The sequence below is a fragment of the Sturnira hondurensis genome, unplaced genomic scaffold, assembly GCF_014824575.4.
Source record: "Sturnira hondurensis isolate 20B ecotype Veracruz unplaced genomic scaffold, ASM1482457v3 Scaffold0021632, whole genome shotgun sequence".
Classification (NCBI taxonomy): Eukaryota; Metazoa; Chordata; class Mammalia; order Chiroptera; family Phyllostomidae; genus Sturnira; species Sturnira hondurensis.
This window is the reverse complement of record NW_028094263.1, coordinates 828,146-855,235: the sequence shown is the minus strand read 5'-3', so window position 1 is coordinate 855,235 and position 27,090 is coordinate 828,146. Positions and strand designations below refer to the sequence as shown.

Sequence of the window (27,090 nt, the reverse complement as noted above, 5' to 3'; positions counted from 1 at the left end):
TTTCAAAGGCACCAACTCAGTAAGCAAGATAAACAGTATTTCAATGCAATATATATATATATATATATATATATATATATATATATATATTTTAATTGCAAACCATGATGAATAAAATACCAAAATTTTATATAAAGACAGGATCTAACCTTGCACTTGTACGACACTGCTTTCTTTCCTTCCTCCTTATCTCGGGGCGGGACCAGAGAAGGATAATTGCTTTCCTCTTTAAAGAGTTCATTATTAACCCAAGAACTAAGAGGCCGGAGAATCCCCTACTCCACACCCCTTGCTGCAGGGCTGAGGGCTGGTCCCAGGTGCGCCGCAGGTGTGCGCTCCCGTAGGCGGTCCCACATTCCCCGCCCACCCCCAAGCCCTGTCAGTTTCGATTTCCTGCGCCTGCGCAGAATAGAAGGCTCCTGGCCCGCCCGAGAGCGCTCCGCCCCCCAGACTATGTAAGGCAGCTCGGCACGGGGTCGCAATATCGCTGGACTCCGTGTCCCTCCGCGCAGGCGGGCGGCCCCGGAGAGCTAGTGCCTGCGAAGGCGGCGACGGCTGCGCTCAGTCCTCTGATATCATGGTGAGCATGCGCGGAAGGCCGGGAGGCAAGGAGTGGGCCGGGCACAGGATAGCGCCTTAGTGGAGACCAGGAGCATTGGGGGGTTTTCGGCAGGAAGTGGCATGCAAATAAGACCCTGAGGTTCCGGGTTTGAGTTGAGGTTTTCTTGGCAGCCCGGTGCATCCCAGAGGTAGGGGAGAGGCGAGGAGAACACGGTGGGGCAGGGCGGGCTCTGGAAGAGGAAGGGACCGTGGGGTGGCCGACCGAATGGTGTGTGCCTCCCTCCCTCGCTTCCCCTGCGTTGGAGGCTTGTCTGGGAACCCAGTGGGCCAGCTCAGCACGGGGTGCCGGCAGGAGACGGAGCTGGTGCGGAGAAGACAGTTTACAGTAAAAACTTGTCACTTGTGGCTTTTAGCTGGCAGGAAAACAAGTGGCTGAGAGAGGTGCTGTGACACACAGCAGCGTGGCGGGTAGAACTAGACCCTGAAGGCAGGAGCCCTGTGCCGCCCAGTCCTGGTGCGGGCACAAAGACCAGGACTGGGGGCGGCCCGAGGGGGGGCGGTGGCGGTGGCGAGAGCAGAGGAGGTGGCACGCGCGGTGAATGAGGCCCTTTGTTCATCGCTCTCCTGCCCTGCCCCCCACCAGCCCTTCTGTGGGACCATTGTCCCCCCCAGTCCCAGACAAGAGAGTATTATCTGTTGCTACCATTGTTGGGGGAAGGGAGGCAGTCTTTGGGTAACGCTTCTCCACCCACAATGCCCTCTGCATGCTCAGAGCCAGGGCAGCTGTGGCTGTGCCCAGACCTAAGCCGCCTATCCCCAAAGAGGACATCCTCAGTAGGTGCTGAGAATATAAAAGTTGGGGGGTCCACTCTAGGACCCCTGCCTCAGGCCCTCCCTGCACACATTTCCAGCACATTTCCTCTAGAGGTGGCAGCAGGGGGTGACTCTTGTGGCTACAGCTCTAACTAGAGGCGAGTGAGAGTACAGTAAAGCTCCGACCAGCGTGCCCTTCATCCCCCACAACCAGAAGCAGTTGGTACAGAAGAGAGAAGACAGAAAGTCCACTACACTCAGGGTACCTGTCAATCAGGGCTGGAGAGCTCCAAGCAGGGAGGGTTCTGGGTTAGAATGAGGCCAGAGACAAGCGAGCAAGGTAGTCACGAGTGAACTGGCTGACATCTGCTCTTCCTCTCCTCACACAGAATAGAGGCTTCTCTCGAAAGAGCCATACATTCCTGCCCAAGATCTTCTTCCGCAAGATGTCATCCTTAGGGGCCAAGGACAAGCCTGAGCTGCAGTTTCCCTTCCTGCAGGATGAGGAGACGGTGGACACGCTGCAAGAGTGCAAGACGCTCTTCATCCTTCGCGGCCTGCCGGGGAGTGGCAAGTCCACTCTGGCACGGGTCATCAGGGACAGGTACCGCGACAGCACCAAGATGGTGTCTGCTGACACTTACAAGATCACCCCCGCTCAAGGAGGCTTCTCTGAGGCATACAAGCGGCTGGACAAGGACCTGGTTGACTGCTGCCGCCGGGACATCCGGGTCCTTGTGCTGGATGACACCAACCACGAGCGGGAGCGGCTGGAGCAGCTCTTTGAAATAGCCGACCAGTACCAGTACCAGGTGGTGCTGGTGGAGCCCAAGACGCCCTGGCGGCTGGACTGTGCCCAACTCAAGGAGAAGAGCCAGTGGCCGCTGTCAGTGGATGAGCTGAAGAAGCTGAAGCCTGGGCTGGAGAAGGACTTCCTGCCACTGTTCTTTGGCTGGTTCCTGACCAAGAAGAGTTCTGAGAGCCTTCGAAAAGCCGGCCAGACCTTCTTGGATGAGCTGGGGAACCACAAGGCTTTCAAGAAAGAGCTGAGACACTGTAGGTGTCGGGGTGGACAGGGGGGGGCAGTTAGCCTTTGTGCTGTGTGCAAAGGACCACGGTGTCCTCAACGCACTGGGAGCGAGGGGGGAAGCGGGCGGAGGCTCACCTAGTACCAGGCCGAGGTAGCCTTGGGTGGTGGGAGCACCGAGGGGTATGGGAAGAGTTGCTTCCCTCCTGCTTCACTCTTCTGCTCAGTTGCCCCCTTCTGGGGAAATCTAGTCCACTGACTCTTAGAGGTGGGAAAAACAAATCACTGTCATAGCAGAAAATACATCAGCATCTTTTGTAACCTTAGAGGTCCTGTGTTTTCAAACTCATTTTTAGCAAACAGAACCATTTTTCTAAAGTAAAATGTTCCATGGCACCCTATGCTGCAAAAACATTATAGCTAGGACTGTTGTGCTTTCACTGGGGATGGTTCCCAGGCCTTGGGCCACCCAGTGCACCCCATGTTTCAAAGAACATGTCTCCCAGTCCAAACACCCCTGTTTTGCAGCTGGGAGAACAGGCCCAGAGGGGGTGTGGGGCTTGCCCTAAGCAGCAGTGAGAGCCCAGGCTCTAGCGACTTACACTGGGGCTTCTCCAGGGCTCTCTCCAGGCAAAGGCGGTTTTGCTTCAGTGACGGGGTAGGTTTGGGTAAGGAAAGGCCCTGGTGACCCTCATTCTGCAGTGGCCTGTTGGAGATACGTCACCCACTAATCCATCTGTTCTTTGAACCCATTCTAGTTCTCAATTTTGAAATGTCCCCCACCCCCATATTGGTATTGCTCAGAGGCAGGTAATATGTGCCTGTGTTCTCAGAGAACGCTGCTCGGCTCCTAGCTTGAACACTGGGATACCAGGCCATGTGCAGCCTGCGGCCTCACTGGCCGGGTTTGCGTCCTGAGCCTGTGAACAGTTTGAGAAAAGCACCCTGGAGGCAGGGCTCCTGGTTAGAGCTGGTGGCTCTGTCCTAGACAGCAGCTGCCTCTGAAGCTGCCTGTTAGTTACCCTTATAAACTGGAACCCTTTTCTGCCAGGATACAGGAGAAAAACATGCTGGGCCCCAGAATACAGTCTGCTCTCAGAGTAGAGACCCTCTGATTCTGGGGATGAACGAGGAAAAAAAAACTAGTGGCATCTAAGCTAGCCAGAGGGCTTGGAGTCTGGGAATGGAAATCACAAGACACTCCAAACCCCGTCATGTCTGCCAGCCACACGATGCCATCCCATTCCACCCCAAGCCCCATTGTGGCCCAGGCCCGTATAGGCCCTCACCCCTCAGATGGGGCTGCTAGGTCCTCAGCCCTAGTGTGGTGGCCAGGTAACCATCCCACTGAGTGACATAGGTGCTATTAGTAGCCACCTGGGTGGTTGTGGGGAACCTGGGGCATCCGGCCACCCCGTGTTGAACTTTATCGACAGGCAGGGGTCAATCAGTTGACCCCCCGTCGAATGTTAACTACGCTCTTTCTGGCTCCTTCCACTGCAGCATGTAGTTCCTAACCACCTTCTTTCTCCCCCTCCTTTTCCTGACTTGCCGGTTCCGCCTGGCATGTGACGCTGGTGAATCTCATTCCTTTGGCTTATTACACTGCCCACCTCTGGGTTACAAGTGCCTTAGTGTTCAGGTCTGGGGAAGATGTAAAAATCTACATAATGTGAAGTCTCGGAATTTAAGCACCTTTTTATAGCTTTGGAGTTGCTATTCCTTTGTTCAACTAATGAATACATGAATTACAGTAAGCTGCTCCAGAATTTATGTTTAATGTTTGATTTTTTTACTCTGGGCCTCGGGGGCCTTGGTGATAGAGGGTGGGTGCTCCTGCTTTGCCCTGATGACCCCACTCTCTCCCTGCAGTTGTGTCTGGGGATGAGCCCAGGGAGAAGATCGACCTGGTCACCTACTTCGGGAAGAGACCCCCAGGCATGCTGCACTGCACAACCAAGTTCTGTGACTACGGCAAGGCTGCCGGGGCAGAGGAGTATGTCCAGCAGGACGTGAGTGACACTGACGGAGGTGGGGGTGGGCAGAGCTAGAAAGCAAATGATGGCTGAAGAGAAACGGCATCTCCTGCTCCCGCTCACCCTTCTGGATGGCTTAGGTGCACAGACCTCAGGTGCCCTGGCTGCGGCCTGGCCAGCGGTGCCGCCAGCCTTTGCGGTTGTCCCCAGGCGTGCCTGCCAGCGCTGGTTCTTCTGTAGCATAATGGGGGGTGCTGGTTCGGAGCAGGCTCTGGCTCTGGCCTCTGCAAGCCTATGTTCAGTTCCACGGGCTAGGAGTCTCTCGTTCCGTAGAGCCTGGCGCTCTGAGGCTTCTGTCCGCAGGTCTGAGGACCGGCCTTGCCCCAGAGTAGGGAGTGTCCAGGGGTAGTGAGGCTTACTGGCCTAGGGGTAATCAGCCCCCCTTCCTCACGTCACAGTGGAATCCTCGCCCCCAGCCTCTGATATGGTGATCTGTTGCCTGGGTATGCACAGCTGTCTCCAGCCTCCTTCGGGTTGCCTCTCAGCACCAGGCCCTCCTCGGCCCTCCGCCCACTTCTCTGCCCAGGTTAACGTTGCCGTTTACTTGGATGGTCAGTGGTTTCCTACTCACGGAAGCTCCCTGAGGGCGAGCTTTTTTATTTTGGGCCAGGCCTGTATTCCTCGCACTTAGCACAGCTGTGTGAATCAGTGTTTAACACTCTCCACTACCAACTAACCACCCACTCATGTAGTGATATGCGTTAGGCATCTTTTATATGCGAGGGGCCATTGAGGCAAAGGATTGTGAGCAAAAACAGAACTTGTGTGCCAGGCGGCAGGGATGGGCTCTCTCGGAGAATCGGGTGGAAGCCGAGCTGTGCAGGGACTTTGCTTAAAGGCACTGACTGCTCGCTTCACCCTGCTCTCCAGGGTGTGGCCTGGCCACCAGGGTGCCTGTTACCAGGGGGAGCTGAATGGTAATGACAGTAGCACTTGTTATGTGCCCGACACTGTTCCAAGCTTGTCACCCAGTCACTCCTGTCACCCTCACATGGGAGTGCTAGTCACCGACATCTTACTGGTGAATAGGCCAACCTGGAGGGGTCCAACAGCTTGCTCTCCGCCCCGCAGCTAGTGAGGGGGACTAGGTTCCGAACACGTAAGTCTGGTGTTAACCCTTGCCTTTTTTACCTCAGCCAACAGTCAGTGGAAAGGCACCCCCAACACCACACACACTGTGTCACGTGTGACATGCCTTTCTCAGGGGGCTCTGCTTTGTTTGGCTCACCTGTCGGACCCCACCTTCGTAGCCGTCCTCCCTGGAGTCTGCCACCTCTGGCGTGGCCTCACTCTCTCTCTCTGCAGATGGTGAAGAAGTCCTATTCCAAGGCCTTCACGCTGACCATCTGTGCCCTCTTCGTGACGCCCAGGACAACGGGAGCCCAGGTGGAGCTCAGCGAGCAGGAGCTGCTGCTGTGGCCAAATGACGTGGACAAGCTGTCTCCCTCCGACAGCCTGCCCCGGGGCAGCCGCGCTCACATCACCCTAGGCTGCGCAGATGACGTGGAGGCCGTGCAGACAGGCATTGACCTCCTGGAGATCGTGCGGCAGGAGAGGGGGGGCAGCCGAGCAGAGGAGGTGGGTGAGCTGGCCCGGGGCAAGCTCTTCTCCTTGGGCAATGGGCGCTGGATGCTGAACCTGGCTAAGAAGATGAAGGTCAGGGCCATTTTCACGGGCTACTATGGGAAGGGGAAACCGGTGCCCACACATGGCAGTCGCAAGGGGGGTGCCTTTCAGTCCTGCACCATCAACTGAGTGCCCTCACCACCCCTCATGTGCTCCTCGCCCTTTAGGCGGGAAAGGGGGGGGGAGAGGGAAGCACACCATCCGCTTGATCTTTAAGGTTTTTTTACTCAGTTAACCTTCCTGTAACTTGTTAAAAGCTTGTAAAATAACTGCCCTTCTTTTTCTGTCGACCCCCTTCCTGTCTAACACTCAAGCTCTCGACACAAAGGGGTGGGAGGTGGGTACCGTTCAGGAACCTGGACCAAAGCTGAGGAGGCTGGGCCAAGCTGGCCAGGCCTGGCCAGCCAGGGAGGGACCTCAAGGCTTCATGTCCCTACAGCCCGGGACACTGGTAGTGGAGGTGGATGTGAGAGGGGACTATCCCTGGGCTTTGATCCCATTTCTTAATCACTGTAACCCCAGGACAGCTGGGGTTATTTACCAGGGTAGAAAAATGGGTTTGCCTCCCACCTCTGGTCCTAAGTGCCTGTCCCTTCCTTCTTCACATTGTAACTAGGTAACAGTTTGATAACAAGGGAAGAAAACAATAAGCGGCAGCAGCCACAGCCCACCCTGGCTGCTGGCTTCACCCCAGCAAGGGGACAGGTGGCCATCCTTTCCAGGGGTGTAGCTCAGTTGCATGGATGGGAGACTGAGGCCAGAGACAGTGCGTGGTGGGGGAGCTCCAGTCTTCAGTCTGCCCAGCCCATCTTGCCTCCTTGGTGCCCCTGGAGGCCTCTCTGCCTCCTCTAAAGGGGGCTGGTGGGCACTAAGAGCCAATGGGGTGGACTCCTGACTGTTAGGGCTCAGCCCACCTGGAGCCTCTGGGAAGGGGCTTTAACACGGCTGCACAGGCGGGCGGGGCTGCCGTCTGCTCAGTAACGGGGCCTTGCTCATTAGGTCGTCACTTGACAAAGTGCTTGGGATTTGAGTGCCAGTCCTCGCTTTGCCCAACCTCAGCAACTTGTAAGACTGATAATGAAATAAATCATGTTAATCCTAGCTGTGTGCGCTCTCTCTCACCCTTCAGTACCCTGCACATCTTCCCTGGGGTGAAGGCTGGGTGTGTCAGGATTGGCTTTGTCCTACAGCTTGGGGCCATCGGTCCTGTCTCCCCGCTGCTGGCTGGGCACAGCTGTGGTGAGGGTGGGCAGCTGAACAGTGTTGGCTTTCATGAAGAGGCAGAAAGGAGAGAGGCTGTCTTAGATGCCCACAGAGAGTGGGGGCTGGCTGGGTTTGAGGACGCAGAGCACAGAGCCTCCCGTCCTATTAATGACTCGAACAGGCCCACAGGTGTACCCGGCCCAGTCTGATCAGACGTCTTAGAGAAGCAAGACCCCAAACTCCTAGTATGGGTCTCCCCAGTTCTCTACAGAATGTCACCCTCAGGTCAGTGCTGCTTCAAACCCAAGGGAAGGCCTGACATTCAGAGTTTCTTCCAGCCAATGGGCTTAAGACTGCAATCCGGGGACTTCCTAGGCCAAAATCAGTCGTCACTTCACCATGGCCCTGGCCCCAAAGGGGGAAGACTGGAAAGAACAGGGCAGGGGCTCCGAAGGAAGGGACATCAGATGATCCGTTTGGTCAAGGTCTTGCCCCACCATGTCTACCACCGAAGCACCAAAACCCTGAATTGCACCCAGAGCCTCTAGTGTCTGCCTGGAAATGCCAACAAGATTCCCCCTCACAAACACTAAGCCTGACCTAACCAGCATACGGCCACTGCTCCCTTGCCCGGCGTACCTCCCATGCAGAAAGGGGCACCAGTGGGGCAGCACGGGCATTTGCTAAGAATAGTGTTCCCAGCTGTGAGCTGATGCCAGCGACCAGGCCCTGGGCCCAGGAGCTGCCTGTCTCACTGGGGAATGGTCTAGCAGTCGGAGAGGCAGGATTTTTACCTTGTGTCCCCCCTGAAGCCTGCACTGGCAACAGGAACTGGGAGTTTGTGTAAACCTCCTTTGTCTAGGTTAGCCTGGCCTGACACTTAGCATCCACCTGTGCTCTATGCGCGCTGTGGACACACAGCTGCTTATGATTTCCGGTGGCCCCCACCAAAACGTAAGCATGTTTCTGAACTCAGTCCTGTGACTGGCATCAGACTGGGCCTGGCAGCACAGGCAGCACCTGCTCAGCACCTACGTGCTCAACAGGCTGGGGAGAGGCACCCGGCACCCCACTGGCCCCCAGCCTCTGGGTGCCCACTGCCCTGCAGGGTGGCCTGCTGAGCCTACAGTCCACACCAGCACCACCTCTGCTGGGGGCTCAGCTCTGGCCCACCGGCAAAGCAGCTGCCAGGGCAAAGTGCCAGAAAGGGTCAAAACATTTTATTCTCTTCATTTTTTCTTTTTTAATAAAGTTATACAGTAAAACAAAAATTCACAAGCTGCCTCCCTGTCCACCCCCCCTCCCTCCCCTACCCGCAGTCTTCGGCGCTGGCTCCCTTTCCTTCACCCCACTCACAGACACAGGGCATCCAACTGAGAAAACGAAACTGCTCTAAGGACATGGAGACGTGATGGAGGAGGTGAATTGTGTCCACATTCAAGGTTACACTGAGCGAGTCTGCATTTTCTGGGTTCTGAACGATGGATGGCCTTTCATTAGCCAAATTGAAAGAAGAAATTCCCTGGACCAGATGCTGTGGGGAAAGAAGGGCACATCAGTCGACTCTGGGTTTGCTCGGAAACAGAGACGCTCTGATTATGGAAAAGTCTCCATGGGCTGCTTTAAAGACAGAGAAACAGCTCCAAGGGCATCACACTGCTTGGGCCCCTGGGCTGCGAGGGAGGACGTAAGCATGTGAGGAATCTACGCATTCTAACACCTCCTGCTGTGCAGACCAGCCCTGGCACTAGGCGGCTTAGCAGTGCCTCTCTGAGCCAGTGGAGGTGCACTGATTATGGTCCCAAGGCGAGGGGTGCCCGGGAAGCTCGCTTCCGCCATCCTCAGCAACACTGAGTGGGCAGAAGCCCTTCCGGATGAGAGTCCTGCTGCCTCCACGCAGGAGCCTCCCGACTCTCAGAGCCACCCAACTAGGGAGCCCCTGTGTCGGCTTGTGATCCAGGCACCCCCGAGAGCAGCAGGCACACTCACCTTCAAAGCTGAAGCCCCCAGGACCGCCGAAGAATGCCTTGAAAATATTGTTGGCATCAAAATCTGTGGGGCAGAGAGAGAAATGGGGAAGGAACCAAAAGGTGAGAGAAGTGGAAGCGTCTGAGGAGGGACTGCCCCGGACACAGACGGTCTCCAGAGCTCTCCCGGGCAGCATTGCTCCCTCTGTTCCCAGCCACGCAGCCCCACCCAGTGCAAGGCTCACCACCTGACCCCATTCCTGGGCTACATTTGCTCCTCTCCCCAAGTGCAGTCTCAGAGGAAGGTGTTCTTTGCCTCCACCCACTTCGCTGGCCCTTCTCCACAACTCAGAATGCCAACTGCACTTGCTGACGCAGCTTTCCCCACACTCTCCTTGTATATAATGCTATGGCTGCAACTGAAAAGGCTAAACTTTAGCTCTTATACACTACCAGGAAAAGATATAAGACCTATGATTTATTGTATCTGTCTGATTCTATGCTGTCTGAACTGTATGTCAGAAAACGTGGTTTTTTAAAAGCACCTACTAGGTGCTAATCATGGCTTCAGGTACTTTGCGCGCATGACATAACTGAATCCTATTAGGAATGTCAGGATATCATTACCAAGTTATACTCAGTGAAACATAAGTAGGAGTTCGAATAATTTGCCTAAGGTCACGTGGACAATAAAAGCAAAATAACAGAAAACCCCAGCTCTGATTCCAGTACTGTGCCCTTGTCATCAGGCCACAGCAGGTCCAAAGTCCCCAAACGCTGCCTGACCCCCTAAGCTGCACATAAAGATTTCTCTCCGCTAGGGTATCCATAGGCACTCTGTGTCCGAAAGTGAATTCTTTGCCAGCACATCTGCTGACCTTCCTGAGTCCCCCAACTCAGTGAGTTGCCCCTGAGTCTACTGTGCCAAAGCCGCTGTCAGCGTAGCCCTTTCCTGTTCCCAACACACTCGGCAACCAACTCCTGCTGAGTCCACCGCTGCCTTCCACCTGTGTCCCCCGGCCCTTCTCCATCCTCTGTGCCTTCCCCCTCTGCTACCCTCCTCATCTCCCAAACCACCTCTCCCCGCCACCGTCACATGTACTTCTGGAGCCTTAATCTGGTCTGTAGCCCCCCTACCTAAAACCCTTCAATACTTTTGGTGAACTGCAGCTCTTCTCAGCCTTGGGGCAGAGTAACACTTACTACTAGTAAACCCAGGCTTTTAAAATTTTCTCCCTCGCTCTCTGGAGACCAGGTAAGGATTGCGTATCATCAACTTATTTTAAATTCCAACAGGTTTTCTTAGTGGCGAGAAAGTTGTTGGCATTAGAGACTGTGGTCTGAGAAGTGAACGTAGTTCAAGGCCTCACTGACCTCTGACCGAGCTCATGGTGGGCAACGATGCTGACAGCTGCACTTTACTTCCATCTAAGTCTCTTGGGGAAATCAGTACCTGGGAGGGCTCACAGGGATGTATGACGCACAGAAACATCAGCGTGCACTTTGCAGTGGGGGACAAAAGAATGTCCAGCCCGTACTCCTTGTTCCAGCCCCTAAGGCCTCCTGAGGTCCGCTCTGCTACTTTCTGGCCTTGACTCTCCTCATTGCAAAGCTTGAGTACCCTCTATGCTCCTACGGGGCCCCTGCAGCTCCAAGGATGCCTTGCTCTGCTGCACTTCCATGCCTTCCCTTGCCTCGGTGCCTCTGTCGCACCCTGGGCCCCTGCTACACTCGACTGCACTCATTGGGTTCCATGTCTATCAGATCAGGGGTCCAGTGTGGTCTGGGGACTGAAGTTTACAAACTCTTAGATCGGGTTCCCAGAGGTCAGGGAAGCGGTTTGATTCAGCCCTGTCATTTCCAGCATCCAGCGCAGTGCCCCACATGTCACAGGTCTTCTTCAAGCGTGCACTTTCCAAGTCGCTGCACGTCACTGGCTGATTACATAGACTCTCCCTCTAGATTGTCTGTAGGGAGACCCTAAAGCCCCACGGCTGTCGGACGCACCCCAGGCTGCCCCAACCAACTCACCACCCATGTTCACACCCTCCTCATCCAGGTCCTGTCCGCTGTCATAGCGCGTCTTTTTCTTGGGGTCAGACAGGATGGTGAAAGCTTCCCCGACTTCCTTGAACTTTTTCTCCTCCTCTTTCTGAACTTCGGCACTGGCTCCACTGTGCCGATCTAGAGAAAGGAGTACAGGGAACTCGTCTTGGAGTCTTAAGAAAAAAAGTTTAAGACCACTTTATGTCTGACTTTAGAATCTGGTACTTCCCAAAATGTGGAACGCTCTGAACTCAGTCCTGCCTTCTGCCCAGTGAAGAGCCCCTTGGAGGCGTTCATTCTGGACTGAGCCCGGCAGTGGGCCCGCCTGGCTTGCTCCTCCCACAGTCTGCTGCCCCGACCGCTCTACCTGGGTGGTGCATCAAGGCCCGTTTCCGGTACGCTTTCTTGATCTCATCCTCAGAGGCGTTCTTGTCCACTCCCAAAATCTTGTAGTAATCTTTCCTCTTACTCTTCTTCAGTTCCAGCTGTGCGTTTTTAAGGAGCTGTTTGTGTTCTGGGGGGAGACACCGCGCATCAAGGACAAATCTGATTCTGGTTCCCTTACCAAGTCCCAGCCCAGGTGCCCTGGAGTCAGAAGCCTCGTTAACTGTACCAGGACTTTTACGCTGTTTTTCCCTCACTAGAGATTTTAAAAATCTACTCATACTTAGGGTTCCTCACACCAGTCTCACCACACAGAAAAGGAAGCAAAAGTGACTTCATTTGGGACCAGAAAACATATGCCCCAGCCTGCACTCAGAATTTCTGTTCACTTCCTCCCGGTGGTGATCAGATAAGCTCCTGCTACAGGCTGACCTTGAACTGGACACTCCTGTGTCCAGCTTTAGGGCCTACAAGTAAGACCACAGCTCCCTGAGAAACATGCTTCCGAAAGTCTTTACCTTTTGTTTTCTCTGTCTGATATACTTTTTCATAGTCCCGCACTGCTTCTTCATACTGTTCTGTGTCCATGTAACTGAGAAGGAAATACAGGGCAGGACAGTGACATCAATTCCAATGGCCTTCAGTACCACTCTAGAGGAAGAGGCATAGCTCAGGCAAGAGACACAGTTTTGGTTGAGATGCTTCATGAAACAAGAGCCTTGCTAGTGTGAAAAAACTAACTACCACTTCCTTGAGAAAAAAAGAGACAAGTCTCATCCACTTACACTCAACAGGCAAAGTGATATTCTGCTCTGAGCAGAAAGCAATGGGGGAAAGTTCGTTCTGATTTCACAGAGCCACCAAGAGGCATCTGGCCTGCCTCATGAGAGGCGATGTGAAAGCACCTACTTTACCACTGGGAATGAAAGACACGAGAAAAATTACAAAGTGAGATAAATGGGTACAGAAGAGCTTTGAAACCTAGAGTGCCATTGACATGCAGGGCCAGCTTCAATCCAGGGTAGAAGTGGGATTAGTGAGCCACTAGGCAGATCAGGGTACAAGTGGCTGCTGGCAGCTGCTTCCACGAAGACCAGTCAACCTGAGAGATGTACGTGAGACAGAAAAGGACCCTCTAAACCCGACAGGCTTGCTTCCATTTCAGTAGTGCAGAAGGAGGGGCCTGGCCCAAGGTGAGAGGACCCTGGCTCAACAGGCTGACTGCCAGACCGTGAAGTATTTCTTCCACAGACGCCCTTAGCAAAGCATCTTTCGTGTCTTGCTGAGATCGCCGGCACCAAGACTGGCCTACTGGTCACAGACTGTGGCAGGAGTTCTGGAGACAGACTCCATCCGCTGGGGCACGGGCAGTGGCCCTGCATGTGGCAGGCCGCTGCACAACAGAGAATCAGTGTCCCCCAGCGCTCCCATGGGCCCACCTTCGCCAACACCGCTGGGCCTCAGCAGGCCTGCAGGCCATGGCCAAGGGAGTGTTTCTCGTGTGGCCGGCCAAAGAGGGGCCCAACATCTGAGGCATCTCTGACTTTCTGTCAACATCTTGATTTATGCCTTTAACAAAAATGGTGACAAAACCATGCCCTTTGGACGCGGGGCACAAATGCTATTAGGAGCCCAGGGAACCTGTTTATAGGATGAGGTATAACATAAAGAGAAGGAAAAGAAACTTGGTAACTAACAGCCTGGGTACAGAATGATATAACAAGCAAACAGGCCCATACGTGATATGTTCAACAAGCTTATGTTACACTGATTTGCATTTTTACTTCACACTTTAAAAAAAATTGTAGGACAGCCGTGGCCAATGTGACTCAGTTGGTTGGAGCGCCACCCTGCAGTAGAAGGGTTGCAGGTTTGACTGCCAGCTGGGGTGCATGTCTGGGCTGTGGGTTCAGTGCCCAATCCTGGTGCATAATCCCTGGCCCAGGCGCATGTGGGAAGCAACCAATCAATGCTTCTCACACATCAGTGTTTCTCTCTCTCCCTTCCCCTCTCTCTAAAAAGCAATGAAGAAGAGTGTCCTCAGGTGAGGATTAAAAAAAATTCTAGGACATTCTTACATCTAAAATTGAAAAAAAAAAAAAAAAAAGGAGAAAAGTAGAGCCTTAGGGAAAATGGGAAACTCCAGCTCATAAAGGGGGAATACAGCGAAGATCTGACATCTCCCAACTTTAAAGGTAAGTTGAGGCAGACTGGGGCAAGAGTCAGGCCTCTCTCTGGTAAGGCTGTGGACTGGGCCGATCGCCAATTCTTATCGATCACAGCTGCCTGAGCGGACTGCTGCCGTCTCTCAGCCAGCTGTGCCGAACAGTGCATGCCATTCCCTGTGGCGGGGTCTCAAAGGCAGAGCCACTCAGAGGCCAGTTCGATTTCTACCACAAAGATGAGGAGCTGTCTGATCAAAGCAACTGCTGCCCTGATTTTTATTTTTTGTGCACATATGGAGAAAATAATCCTCCATCCCAACATACTCCAACAAATCGAGCATGTTCTGGCTCTGGCCAGGTAGCTTGGTTGGTTAGACTGTTGTCCTGATGCACCAAGATTGCAGGTTTGATCCCGTTAGGGCACAGACAAGAATCAACCAATGAGTGCATAACTACATAGAAAACGAACTGATGTTTCCCTCTCCTTTCCCCCCTCTCTCTAAAACCAGTTTTTTTTAAAAAGTGTTCTGTTCTTTCGCCACTAAAGAGTATTCCAAATGCAACATAGTATCACGTATCTAGGCATGTAGGTGGCTCTTTTTTGCTATTATTACAGCTAACACTGTCGTAAACGCATACGTAGATTTCTGCATCTGTTAAAATAAGTCTTCAGCTGGGTGGAAGGGCACTCTCATCCCCCAGAGCTCCCATGCTCGTCTGCCAGTGGTCCGTGACGGTAAGACAACGGGCAGTGGTCTCAGAGTCTACGGTTCTGTGTATGTTTTTGACAGACTCAGCTAAACACTTAGAAATTCACAAAAACAAAAACCCCACCCCCACAGAGTAGCAGTTTTCCTATTTTTATAAAATGTGGATGATTTGGGGAAACTACATAGGCAGTAGGCCACATGCTGCGCCACTGGTGAGACTCGGTCCCTAAGAGAACTATACCCTCGTCATTCTCAGGACAGCGCCAGCTCTCTAGACATGGCGTTTCACAGTGAGGGCCAGGACGGGTGTGGAGGGCAGTGTAGGACAGCTGGCCCTTCCACTCACACACACCAAAGACGGAGGTCTTCTCTGTCTGGGAAGGAACCTGAAATAAGATGAATTTCTGAAAGGGGTCTCTCCTAGCTCTTTACTAACGTCCCTGCATGGAGAGACGCTGGCAGGTGCAAGAGCAAGGTGACAATGGGCTGGGCGGCGCCCCGACTCTGGAAGCAGATCTGGGCACTACAGGCAGAGGCACGTTCTGGCTTGGAAATCACCGCGTCGTCAGGCAGGTATTTCCAAAGGGGGGTGGTCCTTATACTACTGGGAGGTCCAGCTAGATTAGATCCCTTTTAACTTCAAGACTGTCTTCTCTAAACCCGGAGCAAACAGGCTAGTAAGCAAGACTCTCAACTGTCTCCAAGATTCTTCTCCTCCAAGCACCATACATTCATTCAACAAAACATTTATTGAGTGAACACTTACTATGTGCCAAGCACTGTGCCAAGTTAGAGCAAAGTGTACAACACAAACAATCTCCAAAGGAAATGGATTTAAACTTTAACAAAAAGTATTTGGGTCAGACATCAGAGGAAACTTACTGACCGTGAGGGGCGTAAGACACAGGCATGGGAGACTGAGGGAGCTTGTGCAATCTCCTCCGCTGGAGGTCTATAAAGAGAGTCTAGGGCTGGAACAATCCCACCTAGAGGCAGGGGGAAGGACCAAATGACCTCACAACATCCCCGGGTCTGCTTCACCATCCGTAATGCACTCCCCTGGCAGGCCAGCAGCAACTCCCCCCCGCCCCCACCCAGCAGAGGCACTCACCACTGGGCTCTTCTCAAGTAGGCTTTTACGTAAGTGTCATCGAGCTTCACTGCATTTGTGCAGTCTTCTATTGCATCATCTAGTTTCCTAAGCTTCAGGAGAGAGACAGCAGTCACACTTCACACGGCAGTGGCTGGGGGAGCCCAGAAGCTGTGCACATGGCTTCAAAATTCTACGGACCGGCCATGCTGGCTCCCTGTCACATTTGTTCCTAGTCACTGAGAAAGCCTGTATCTCGGTGGACTGAGGACACTAAATCCAAAATTGGTGGGTTTTTTTTTTTAGTAATGGAAGCCAGGCACACTTATCTGCAAGGATAAAATCACCTATACCATTCCAGGTTAGTGCCCAACTGAGGCATAAAAATGGAAGGGTGGCTCCTGCCCTCCATTATTCCAGAGACCAGCTACAGGAATGGGAATGACTGTGGTTTTTAACTACTGGGAATCTGCGAGGAGCCCGCTCTCGTCTCCTACGGTGTGTAGGACCACGGGAGTGCTCAGGCTACTTTCAGCTGAGCACAGGGACCATCAGTTATGCTGAAGACCCGTATTCTCATTTCTCCCAAAGCATCCTAAAAAATAATCATTTGCTTAGGCAAAAAGCAGCAGTAATAATTGCTTTAAAAATTATCCCAAAGCTCTTCGTCATTCTCTGGGGGAAAAAGACCTTAAGGAAGAATAGGTGGGAATAATCTTCCAAATCACCCCCCAAGTGCCCCTAAATTCCAGAGAAAAGATACAAGTTTGCCTCTCAGAAGTAGGTTCTAACGGGCTGAGACCCCAATCAACTTGTTCTCCCGTCCTCTGGTTTCCCCTCACTGGGCAGATTTCCCAAGACCTCTTCCACTTCCCTTCAAAATGTCTCCATAGGACGCAAGCCCCAGACCAAGTGCTTACCTTGGAATTAACCGTACCCCGATTACAGTAGAGTTTAGCATTTGTTTTTATATTGTTGGGGTCTATCCCCAGGGCTTCTGTGTACAGTTCATAGGCTAGCTTGTAATTTCCTTCTTTAAAGGCTTTATTCCCGTCTTCTTTCTTTGCTTTCAGTGCTTTGGCGTTCTACAGAGAAAAGTGAGGGAGGTCAGGTCACGTCCAGAAAGCCTCAGACCACTGCACAGAGAGGCCAGAGTCTATTTCCAGTTTCTTGATCCCAGTGGTTAGGATCAGACCCCGATCCCATTCCACCCCGCCCCTTGGGCTAGTTATCTGTCCCTCTGCTTTTCCACAGAGTGGACAGAAGAAACCATGATTTACAAAAGAATACTAAGGAGATCCATGTTTCCCAAGGTTTCCCTTCACTCCCCAGGACAAGCATTACTTATTCTTCACTGAGAGAAGAACAAAAGAAAAAAGCACTTAGATATTAAAAGGACCTGACCCATCTGATCACATTTACTTCTGGGCAAAATAAAGTAGTCTTGAAATCTGTTTTCCGTTTTTTTTAAAATATGTAGAAATTTCACAAGACTGTATGCGAGTCAAACTGCCAACATACGCTGGGGAGTAAGATCTCAGCTGCTCCCCTGAAACCATTTCTACTAAAAGGACCAAGCATCCTGGCAAGGCAGAAAGATGGCTACCACATTCCCATTGTTCAAAGACCATCCATTCCAACTCTCTTAAGTCTCAAAAGGGAAGCTTTCTTTCTCACACAGATCTGGTGCCTAGAACTTACCCTGCAAGCAATACAGGCCTTCTCATGGTCAGGGGCCATCCTGAGAGCCTGCACGAAAAACTGAACCGCCTTCTCAATACAATCTTCATAATAGAGGCAAAGACCTCGCACGTACAAGGCATCTGCATTGGTGGAGTCCATCCGTAAAATGTCGCTGCAGCAGCAGGAGAGAAGGTGCACTTAGCTGTGGTTTGGATCTCCCCACCGTTACTGTCATTGTGGGTTTCTTTTTTCCTGACCATGTTTCTAATATGGATCCAAAGGTAGGCAGACTCCCAAGAATTTTTCCCAAATTGGCAGGCTACAGCCCAGAGGGCCAAATCCCACCTGCCACCAGTTTTTGTAAGCAAAATTTGATTGAAAACAAACCATATCATTTGTTTACCTATTACCTAAGGCTAATTTTGCACTACAATGGCAGAGCTGAACAGATGCAACAGAAATCACCTAGCCTGCAAAGCTTAAGGTATTTGCCCTGACTGATGTGGCTCAGTGGATTGGGTGCCATCCTCGAAACCAAAAGGTCGCCGGTTCTATTCCTGGTCAGGATACATGCCTGGGTTGTGGGCCAGGTTCCTGGTTGGGGGGTGTGAGAGGGGCAACAGATCGATGTTTCTCTCCCTTTCTCTAAAAAGAAATAAAGTCTTAAAAAAAAAAGAAAAAGGACATTTACTATAAGGCCCTTTATAGAGTTTTTTTGCAAACCCCTGGAGTAGACAGAAAAGGAGATTTAAAAAACCAAACAAATTTACACATCTCTTCTTTCACACACAGCTGAAGTACCTATTTATTCCTATATTCTCTATGGGTTTTCAAATTTAGTCTAATCTCTGCTGTAGGTCTCGAGGAGGTCCAGCTGGCCCTAGCTGGTCTGCCTGCAGGACATGGGCTAGGACTGTACTACACAGAAGCTACCAAACAGCACCTGTGCAGGCAAATCTGACTTTTCGACACGGAGTTGGCCTGACTTCATACCTGGCCACAGACTGTGCTTCTGGGTAACGACCCAGCATCGCTAAACATTCTGCTTTGAGGATTTTGAAGCGATGGCAAGCAGGGGCAAATTCTAGGGCACGATCCATGCAGAAAACTACCTATGGGGAAGAAGAAAACAAATAAAAATAAGGCTCTTTGTCCTGTACTCCAAAAACATCTTCATTTTAGTTTGGTTGTAGATAACAGATTCACAGGAGAGTAATATCGGAGTTTAAGAACATACCTAATTCATCTAAGTCACTGAAATGAGAGCAGCTGATCCAGATGATAATGACAGCATTTACCCGTATTTTACGTACTAACTTATTTGATGCTCACACAATTTTATAAAGTAGATAATATTATTACTCTTATTTTACTGATGAGAACACTAAAGCATAGGGATTACGTAACTTGTTCAAGGTCGCCAAAGCCAGTCAGCAGCAAACAGGATTTAATCTTAGACACTAAAATTGCAGAGCCCATAACCTTAATCACCATGCTAAGCTGCCATGGTAAATCATATCCACAATGACCAGGATTGAAACTCATTCTTCTAGTATAGAAACCGTTAGCTGCTACTTTGCACAACTTGTCATGCTTAGCCTAGTAAGACAGAAAGTACCAAAAATGACCTGGCAAGGAATCGCTGCTCCCTGTGCTGGTGGAAGTGCTCACGGTTCTCTCCTTCCTGTACCATGAGCCTCACGTAGCCTCACGGCCACTCTTCCGCTTTTATTTTAGTGCAGAAACACACCAATAAACGTTTTTTTCAATGGTCCTGAACAGACCACACCAAATTACTGTATCTGACACAGCGCTACACAAAACAAAAGCCAAGAGGCTCTCACTCGCACACACACAGAGCTGGGATTAGTTTACTCCGCCTCATAAAGGTTCTCCATGTTTCTATTTTCTTCTTTTCAGAAGTCAGAGGTGGGGAGCACTGAGAGGGTGGGCTGGGATGGGAGTAAAAGACAGAAAACTCTACTTGAGCAACAGTGAAATAAAAAAAAAAAAGAAGTTTGTTCTCTGAGGTTTCATTTTCGATTTACTGCTATTTCTGGGAGATCCTTGCTTCATCACATTCTCCTCCAAGATTAACTGACCCCGTGGAGAAACATGGAGTTCAGAGACACCCATTCCCTCTAAGCATCTGGCCATAGGGACCAGGAGGAGATTAAGTCTGGGCACTCAGACAGGAGACTGGTTAGACAATGCAGACCTGCATATAACGGAATACAATGTCACTCTAACAGGACAAAGATTCAATCTCCAGATACTCCTGCAGAAAGACTTTCAAGGTCTATTCAATGAAATAAAGGCACAGAGCATATTACCTTTCATGCAAAAACAAAAGCAAAACCCACTATGCTTACACTTTCTAGCTTTTGAACCACCGAAAGCACCCCTTTGAAAATTAAATTTAAAAATCTGGGGAGGTGGGTCACCACCACGAGCTTTTCCACGGGGGAGAGTGCTCGGCAGTACTGGCGGAGCAGGGGCAGGGATGCCTCTCCTTCAGAGGCACAGGCTAGTGTCCTAGAAGTGCTAAGCACAGTATGACAATTCAGGTGGTATGTATGGTAGAGTCATGGGGCTAATTTTTCCCCGGTATTAGAAAAAGAATGGGGGGAGCGAGAAGGGAGCAGTCGGTCGAAATGGCAGCAGCCACACCCTGCTGCTGTCACAGCGCTCTGTATGGAGACAGTGGGTCATCGTGGGGAGTGGCGGAGTCTCCGGGGTTCACTTCCCACCCCCACCTCTCCATGACTATGGCCAGCTGCAGGCAAAGAAGATCTTTGTTTCTTCCAACTTCATCTGCTTCCCCGGCCAGGATCATAATTCTTCATCTATGACATCACCGTGAGCTACAGGGCGGGGGGGGCCACGGCTGGGATGTCACAAACAGGATTCTGTCACAAACTGGGGATTCTGGTTCCAGAGTAAGTAAAAGAAAAGAAACCCAAAGACAGCCTTTCAAGACAAAGCTTTTGCCTTTGTAAACCTCAGAAAACACGATAAGAGGCAGTAGCACTTTCCAAATATACACACATAAAACAAAACAAAACAAAAAACCCTTACCAATCACACTACAAAGACACTTGGATATAAAAACCAATGGACAGAAGAGGGATGCTAATAAAGTTAATGCTGGGACTCTCCATAAGCTAACCAGATACATTTATTACCAAATAAAAGACCTTAACAGGATAAGATCTAAGAATAATTCTTTTTTAAAACAAAAAAATAAATATTTTATTGTTCTATTACAGTTGCCCCAATTTCCCCCCTTTGCTCCCCCCGCTCCCACAGTCAGTCCCCACCCTGTGGTCCATGCCCCATACATACTCCTTGGAATAATTCTTAAGTGTATCCTGTTGCCGAACACTGAGTACTTGCTGCAGAAGGCACCAAGCAAACGCCTACCAATGAAGCGACAACTCCGTTCCTTGGTACTCCCAAACTCCTGCTGGGTGGTCCTAAAAACCAGTCCTGATCAGGGGTCTTTAACCTTTTTGGGGCCCTTTACCTCCCCCTTTGAAACTCTAGTGAAAACTACTTCTGAGCACTATCTGAAAAAGGGAGTCAGGAATTATCATACGGACGAAGCATAAGCACTGTAGATCTAAAAAGATACCTAGAACGTTTACATCTTTCTCACGTTTGACATTGGTCAACCCCTCCGGTTTTAAATTTCCACGAACTACCTACCACTCAGCTCCGTACGGACAGCAGTGCGCTTCTGCAGAAAAGCCCGATGTCCACAAGGTCGTGAGGACAGGCTACCAACACTGTTCAACCCGTTCAAAGGGCCTCCCCTAGTTTTGATTTCTAGCTCCGCCAGCTCCCACGGAGCAGGAGTTAGAGCGAGCTTTCATTCATCAAATAAAAACGGATCGCCCAAAGCCGTATCTAATTCCAACTGGCTTTTCCTATTTTTTTTTCCTACAAGCACACTTTTAGACCACTACCTTAAATCAAAAGCAGGAATACACTTGAGTAACAAATTCATTTTGCTTTTATCATAAAGCAAAATATAATTTTTAAAAGCAACTTAATACGAAATACTTTCAAACACTGGTGACAGCGTGGAGCCACAGGAATTCACACCGTCGCTGGTGGGAAAGCAGAAAGGCACAGCCATTTGGAAGACATTTTGGCAGCTTCTTATAAAACCAAATATCCCCCCACCATATAAGTATAGGAGTCATACTTCTTGGCATTTACCCAAAGGAGCTGAAAAATGCCCACATGAAAATCTACACGTGGATGTTTATAGAAGCTTTATTCATAATTGCCAAAACCCCGGCTGTAACAAATGTACCTTCTGTGGGGGATGCTGACCACGGGGGAGGCTGGGCTTGAGTGGGGCAGGGAGCATGCGGGAAATCTCGGTACCCTCTTCTCAATTTGGCTGTGAACCTAATAAATCTGCTCTTAAAAAGTATAAAGTTTTTAAAAAAGGCAAAGTCACATTACATACACTGCTCTAGACTTCTGTACCATACTACTACTCTTAATTATCACACACAACACACACAGGACTTTGTGAGAAAGCGTAGGTGAATTTCCTCATAGTTGTACTTTACCTTCCGAAAATCCCGCTTCTCAAAATCCATTTCTGCTATTTTCTCATATTCTATGACTGCGTTAGCGTTCTTGAACTAAACCAGAAAATCAGATAAGGTAAGGTTTTAATGAAGTTGTAGATTCAACAACCACAAAAATCAATAAAGCCGATGACTATGTTAAGAAAATCGGAACCATGGGCTTTTCACAAATCAGGTTGGCAAAGATGCAGCCAACACTCCTTAACAGAAAGGCCAAGGCCCAAGCCTTACCCTCAATTTGAACTTAAACTCAGGAATGCAAGAATCATGCCTTGCTATATACAAAATGAAGGCAAGGCATTGTCAGGGACTAAGCAAAAGCTTGGAGATCCTCACTAAATTATATCCATGAGTAACCTGAGCAAGATTCAGCTGCCATTATTTAATCAGGATTTGAATTTACTAAATTCCTTTTTTAAAAAGATTTTGTTTATCTTTAGAGGGGAAGGGAAGGAGAGAAGGAGAGAATATCAATGTACGGCTGCCTCTTGTGGGTCCCCTGCTGGGAGCTGGCCTGCAACCCAGGCAATGTGCCCTGACTGGGAATCAAACCACCATCCTCTGGTTCGCAGGCCTGTGCTCAACCCACTGAGCTACACCAGCCAGGGCCTGAATTTACTAAATTCTTTACCCTCACTTAATCAGTTCCTTGATGCATCTGCCTAACCCCCTGCCCCGCCCCCGCCCCCTCCGAAACCCTCAAATTTTCACAGATCTTTTTTTTTTTTTTAAAGATTTTATTTATTTATTTATCTTCAGAGGGGAAGGAGAGAGGGAGAGAAACATCAATGTACGGTTGCCTTTTTGTGCGTAGTTACTACCTGCTGGTAGTTAGCCTGCAAGGAACCGGCCTGCAACCCAGGCATGTGCCCTGACTGGGAATCGAACCGCGATCGTCTGGTTCGCAGGCCCGCGCTCAATCCACTGAGCTACGCCAGCCAGGGCCAATTTTCACAGATCTTGAAAGCTGAAAATCATATTCATAGGAAGGCCGAGGCTCAGAGAGACTCCGAGACTTGCCTACAGTCACCCAGATGTGGCTGATGGCAGAAGTGAGACTAGATCTCAGTTCTGACTCTCACGTCACTATTCACCCCAATATACCACGCTCCCTCTTTCACTACAGACGAGATCAGACCCATACCTCCTGTTGTGCCTGAGCGTTTTTGTGATCCAGTTCCAGGGCCCTCTGGAAACTGCGACATGCTGCCATGGCATTCCCTAAAGACAGGTGGCACTTGCCCTCCCGCAGATGTCCCTGGAACAAACACAAGAAAGAAGGATAAGGAGCATGAGTGACTAAACACACAGAAATCAATAGCACCAACACGGGACAAAAATGGCCAGAGAAATGGTGCTCAGCCAGGGCTGACTCTGCCTTCCATGGGACATTCAGCAATGCTGGAGGCATTTTTGATGGTTACAGCTGGGCTGGGGGTGGGAGAGTGCTACTCATACCTTAAAGACCAGGGATGCTGCTAAACACCCTGCAATGCTGTGCAGGGCAGCCCTCACAACAGAGAATTATCTGGCCCAAATGTCAACAGTGTTGAGACTGAGAAACCCTGGGCTGGAGAAAGTCAACTGCAGCAACCCAGTCCTCCCCAAAGAGCCGCCTTACATACCCGAACAAAAGTGTCATCCAACCTCACTGACTGCTGTGCATCTGCAAGAGCTTCTCGGAACCTTCCAAGCATCATCAAGGTGGCTGCTCGATTCCCATAATAGCTAGCATTTTTAGGACACAAATCTATAGAAAAGGGTATAAAGCAAGGTTTAGAATGGGTCACTGCCTCTAAATCTCACGGGCCATCTCCCTCAGAACTACAACAAAGTAAAATAGGAACTACGACATTCTCTTTAAAAAGCCACTGTCATATTTTTGACTGCCTGTGCAAATGGACAGCAGCAACAGTGCAACCAATTTAAAAAGAAAACAAGTTATTTTAAGAACTCACTTATACTTAGCTTTAAAATGCATTAATTATCTTTTGGAACAGGGGTCAGCATATTTATTTTCTTAATGAACTGTGCTTTATGAGTAAGATATGAGAATGTATTTGCATTTGTTTAGCTGGGGGTGGGAAGGTGGGAATCAAGTCAGGTGAGAAAAATGCTGGCATTGGATTAAAATAGGTTGGCAAATGGAACATGGAAATAACAGAGCCCTGACAATCTCCAAAAGGCCATCTTCTAAGCCAGTGAACAGACTGCCAACACTGAAATGCACGTAGTTGGGCATTCTATTGCCATAACATTTGGAATTTCTGGAGTTGCTTTTAATTTACCAAAGTAACTGCCACCCACTTAAGCTAAAAAAAAAGTAATTTCCTCATGAAGCCATTGAACTTGAAGATGTGCTACTTCTTAGAGAGGAGCTATTAATAACAGTATTTGGCAAATTATTTTCCAGCATAAGCACTAGGTCCGTCTCACCTATGGCTTTCGTATAATAGTTATAAGCTTCATTGTAGTCTTTCTTGGCATAGTATGCATTTCCTTGTTCTTTGAAAGACTCTGCTTTCCTGAAAAGGAAAGAGAAAGAGAACCACGTTACTACCCATACCTGGAAAAACCACCTCTGCAGTCTCACGGGAGCAATCTTTGGCCTAGTCCCTGGCACACTGAGCTGAAAGTCAGGGTGATACTAGAAAGAATTCACAGATTTGTTCTGCAGGCTGATGGACCAAAAGGAGGTGCTAATGAAAGAATCCAGGGTCTTCGGATGCTATTTTTGTCACTTAGATGCATGTGAACTAAGAAACTCTCTACGTGTCGCCGGCCTTGCCTTGCCACTCCCACCTGTGGTCATTCTCCTCACAGCAGACGGATTTAGATACTCTCTCACCGGGACTGAGTCCTGACAAATCCACTTCCTTCCCACTGTGCCACAACGGCTGCCACTTCAGCAAATGTACAAAAACTGACCTACAGACACTGTGATTAGAGGCAACTGACTTCTCAATGCAAAGTGGGCCATATCCTTCGAGTTTTAATCATTTATTCTCTTAAAAAGTGGCTCATGCGTTTGTCACTGGAAGGACAAGCAGAGCAAAAGCAGATGGCAAGGAAGTTCAAAGCATAGCATATTGGTGTTTAAGATGGAAAACAGAGTTGAACGACAGCAAAGACCAAGAACTTGGATGACAGGGACGTACGCGGTAGAGGCTGCCATGCCATGCTCTAAGGAGCCCCACCCACGGGTAATCCCTCTGCCCATCACACCTGTACAGGTACTTTCTGCCCCTCTATCCTCCCTGTAGCACCTTGAGTAATCTCAGAATTTCTGCCCTAACCCAAGATACGTTTACTGAAGCTGTGCCATTAGACAAATTTACTTTCCAAAAGAAAGAATGTTTATCATAGGGAACTCTATTCTTGCCCAAGAGACTAACACCAACTCCAACATGACCGACAACGTTTTAAAGAACCGCCACCCAGTACCTTCTGTCAAAGATACCCAAAACCATTCTACTGCCCAACCTGAGCTGCAAAGATAATTCTTTGCCAAAACGATTACTGCACCATTACTACAGAACTGAGTGCTTTTGTTACAAGGAAGCCTTGGTTTCCCTTCCTGTCCCCCACACATGCAAAAACGAGCTGAGTTCAAGGGCTGCCTGAAGTGGAAACAAAAGTACGTTGTTCTCAACCTTGGTAATGGTGTGGGAGTTTACAGCTCAATTCTAGGGATATTGGCACTGGGGAGATTTGTGATTTATTTAAGTATCTACTTTAAAATACAAACCGGCAAAGCTGCTGTCCTCCTGGTGGGGCGACCCCTTCCACTCTGCCCCACGACTGCCCTGGCGAGCCTCACTCACACGAAGAGTGCTGAAGAGAGGGGAAGGAGGGCGGCACGACCTCGCCTCACCCTCCCACAATGCCTGGAGAGGCCCCGGGCTGTCGGAAGCCCTCAGGAAGGGTCTCCTGGCGACAAGCCTGGGGGACCGGTGGCTGTCTTTCTACATGGCGCACACCAACCATCCTGCAGCTCAAAGTGAACTGAGGCACCACATACAAACTAGGAGGAACCCATCCTTTCAGTGCAGGCAGGCCAACAGGGTCGAAGAAAGGGCTTCCCCAACGCAGGATTTCAGAGGCTGAGTCAAATTCCTGGGAAGAAAGGAAGTAGCAAACTCAAAGGAAACAGCAGGCCCAAACAGGCCCCTGAGAGGGTCCAGTCATCTCTTCAGCCGGCTAGTGGCTAAGACGACACAAATTCTCGAGGAAAGGCAAAGGCGTCTGGCGCCTGCGCCAAGGCTACGTGGCGGTGCAGAGCTGCACAGCTGCTGCAGGTGTCCTCTCCTCGTGCGGCACTGACCCGGGGGGAGAGCCAGTTCAGCTCTGGCTCCCAGGAAAAAGGATGGCGCCTGTGGAAGACTAGTGAGAATCACTGAGGCCAGGCACTTTCCACACATCATATTCTTACTATGTGAGTTTCAGTATCCCTATTTTTCAAAGGAGAAGATGAAGGCTACCAGGTGAAAGACTGGCCTGAGGCTGCAAGGCCAGGCCGCACCCGTCAGATGCCAAAGCTCTGCACTTCCCACAACACTGTGCGTTCTCTCAGACGCCCACCTCTCCCTATGACCTATGACTCAAAGGTAATCTGTGCTGCCAGGAACAAGACCTGGATTTAAATTAGCTAAATGACATTCTAATACCTAGTCAGAGAGAGAACAGGGCTCCTTTAAGATGCAAGACCTAGTGAACTGGACTTCACCTCCCCCGAGAAATGCATTTCATTTTAGTAAATGGTGAGTAGATTCCATTCTAGGGCAAACAAAGCGAGCAATGCAGAATCAGCCCACAGCAGGAAGAACAAGAAGAATTGTGTTGTGACAAGTTATCATGTTTTTAACCTCACACTGCACAGCATCAGGCCAGAATTAGCTAGTCCCACACAATTGCCTCATGAAAAGGACTTATTTTCATGGAAACATGGTTGATTAACAGCTGCCTAAACAATAGGCACTTGGTGCTTTTAGACTAACGCTTATTTTTTGCCTCCAGGTCCAACGCCCAAAGTGGAGTCCCTCCTCCATTTCAAACCTCCCACCAAATACATGACAAGCTTTAACCAATGGGCCTGACCCTGCGAGACCAGCCGAGGAAAGAGTGGATCTTTGGAATCCAGCATGGCAGCAGCAAGAACTGAACAAGGCTGCA

General features: G+C 50.2%; 2 protein-coding genes across 4 annotated transcripts in view; one reads left to right on the top strand and one right to left on the bottom strand.

The window, feature by feature from the left end:
• Positions 1–419: 419 nt before the first annotated feature.
• Positions 420–7,162, top strand: CNP (2',3'-cyclic nucleotide 3' phosphodiesterase). 3 transcript variants are annotated; one of them, XM_037033516.1, is made up of 4 exons: positions 420–580; positions 1,764–2,430; positions 4,274–4,413; positions 5,743–7,162. In XM_037033516.1, the coding sequence occupies exons 1-4, from the start codon at positions 578–580 to the stop codon at positions 6,190–6,192; spliced, it is 1,260 nt and encodes a 419-aa protein (XP_036889411.1). In that variant the 5' UTR covers positions 420–577; the 3' UTR covers positions 6,193–7,162. The 3 variants fall into 3 exon arrangements, with proteins under 3 accessions (XP_036889411.1, XP_036889413.1, XP_036889412.1); XM_037033518.1 differs by lacking the exon at positions 420–580 and adding an exon at positions 634–749; XM_037033517.1 differs by lacking the exon at positions 420–580 and adding an exon at positions 746–829.
• A 1,322-nt stretch (positions 7,163–8,484) lies between these two features.
• DNAJC7 (DnaJ heat shock protein family (Hsp40) member C7) overlaps positions 8,485–27,090 on the bottom strand; it is a 29,946-nt gene continuing 11,340 nt past the window's right edge. The window contains exons 2-14 of the mRNA XM_037033515.1: positions 24,355–24,443; positions 23,544–23,668; positions 23,063–23,176; positions 21,898–21,972; positions 18,305–18,423; positions 17,330–17,483; positions 16,549–16,713; positions 15,650–15,741; positions 12,182–12,255; positions 11,647–11,793; positions 11,265–11,417; positions 9,256–9,318; positions 8,485–8,800 (exon numbers count right to left, since the gene is read on the bottom strand). Of these exons, the coding sequence (XP_036889410.1) occupies positions 8,763–8,800; positions 9,256–9,318; positions 11,265–11,417; positions 11,647–11,793; positions 12,182–12,255; positions 15,650–15,741; positions 16,549–16,713; positions 17,330–17,483; positions 18,305–18,423; positions 21,898–21,972; positions 23,063–23,176; positions 23,544–23,668; positions 24,355–24,443 (1,408 nt within the window). The 3' untranslated portion in view covers positions 8,485–8,762. The remainder of the gene's footprint in view (positions 8,801–9,255; positions 9,319–11,264; positions 11,418–11,646; positions 11,794–12,181; positions 12,256–15,649; positions 15,742–16,548; positions 16,714–17,329; positions 17,484–18,304; positions 18,424–21,897; positions 21,973–23,062; positions 23,177–23,543; positions 23,669–24,354; positions 24,444–27,090) is intronic.

What these genes read in the sequence shown, in the direction of transcription:
- CNP (XM_037033516.1), top strand. An exon ending in CAAGAAAGAGCTGAGACACT is followed by an intron (nt 2,431 to 4,273) that starts GTAGGTGTCGGG and finishes CTCTCCCTGCAG; the next exon opens with TTGTGTCTGGGGATGAGCCC. An exon ending in AGGAGTATGTCCAGCAGGAC is followed by an intron (nt 4,414 to 5,742) that starts GTGAGTGACACT and finishes CTCTCTCTGCAG; the next exon opens with ATGGTGAAGAAGTCCTATTC.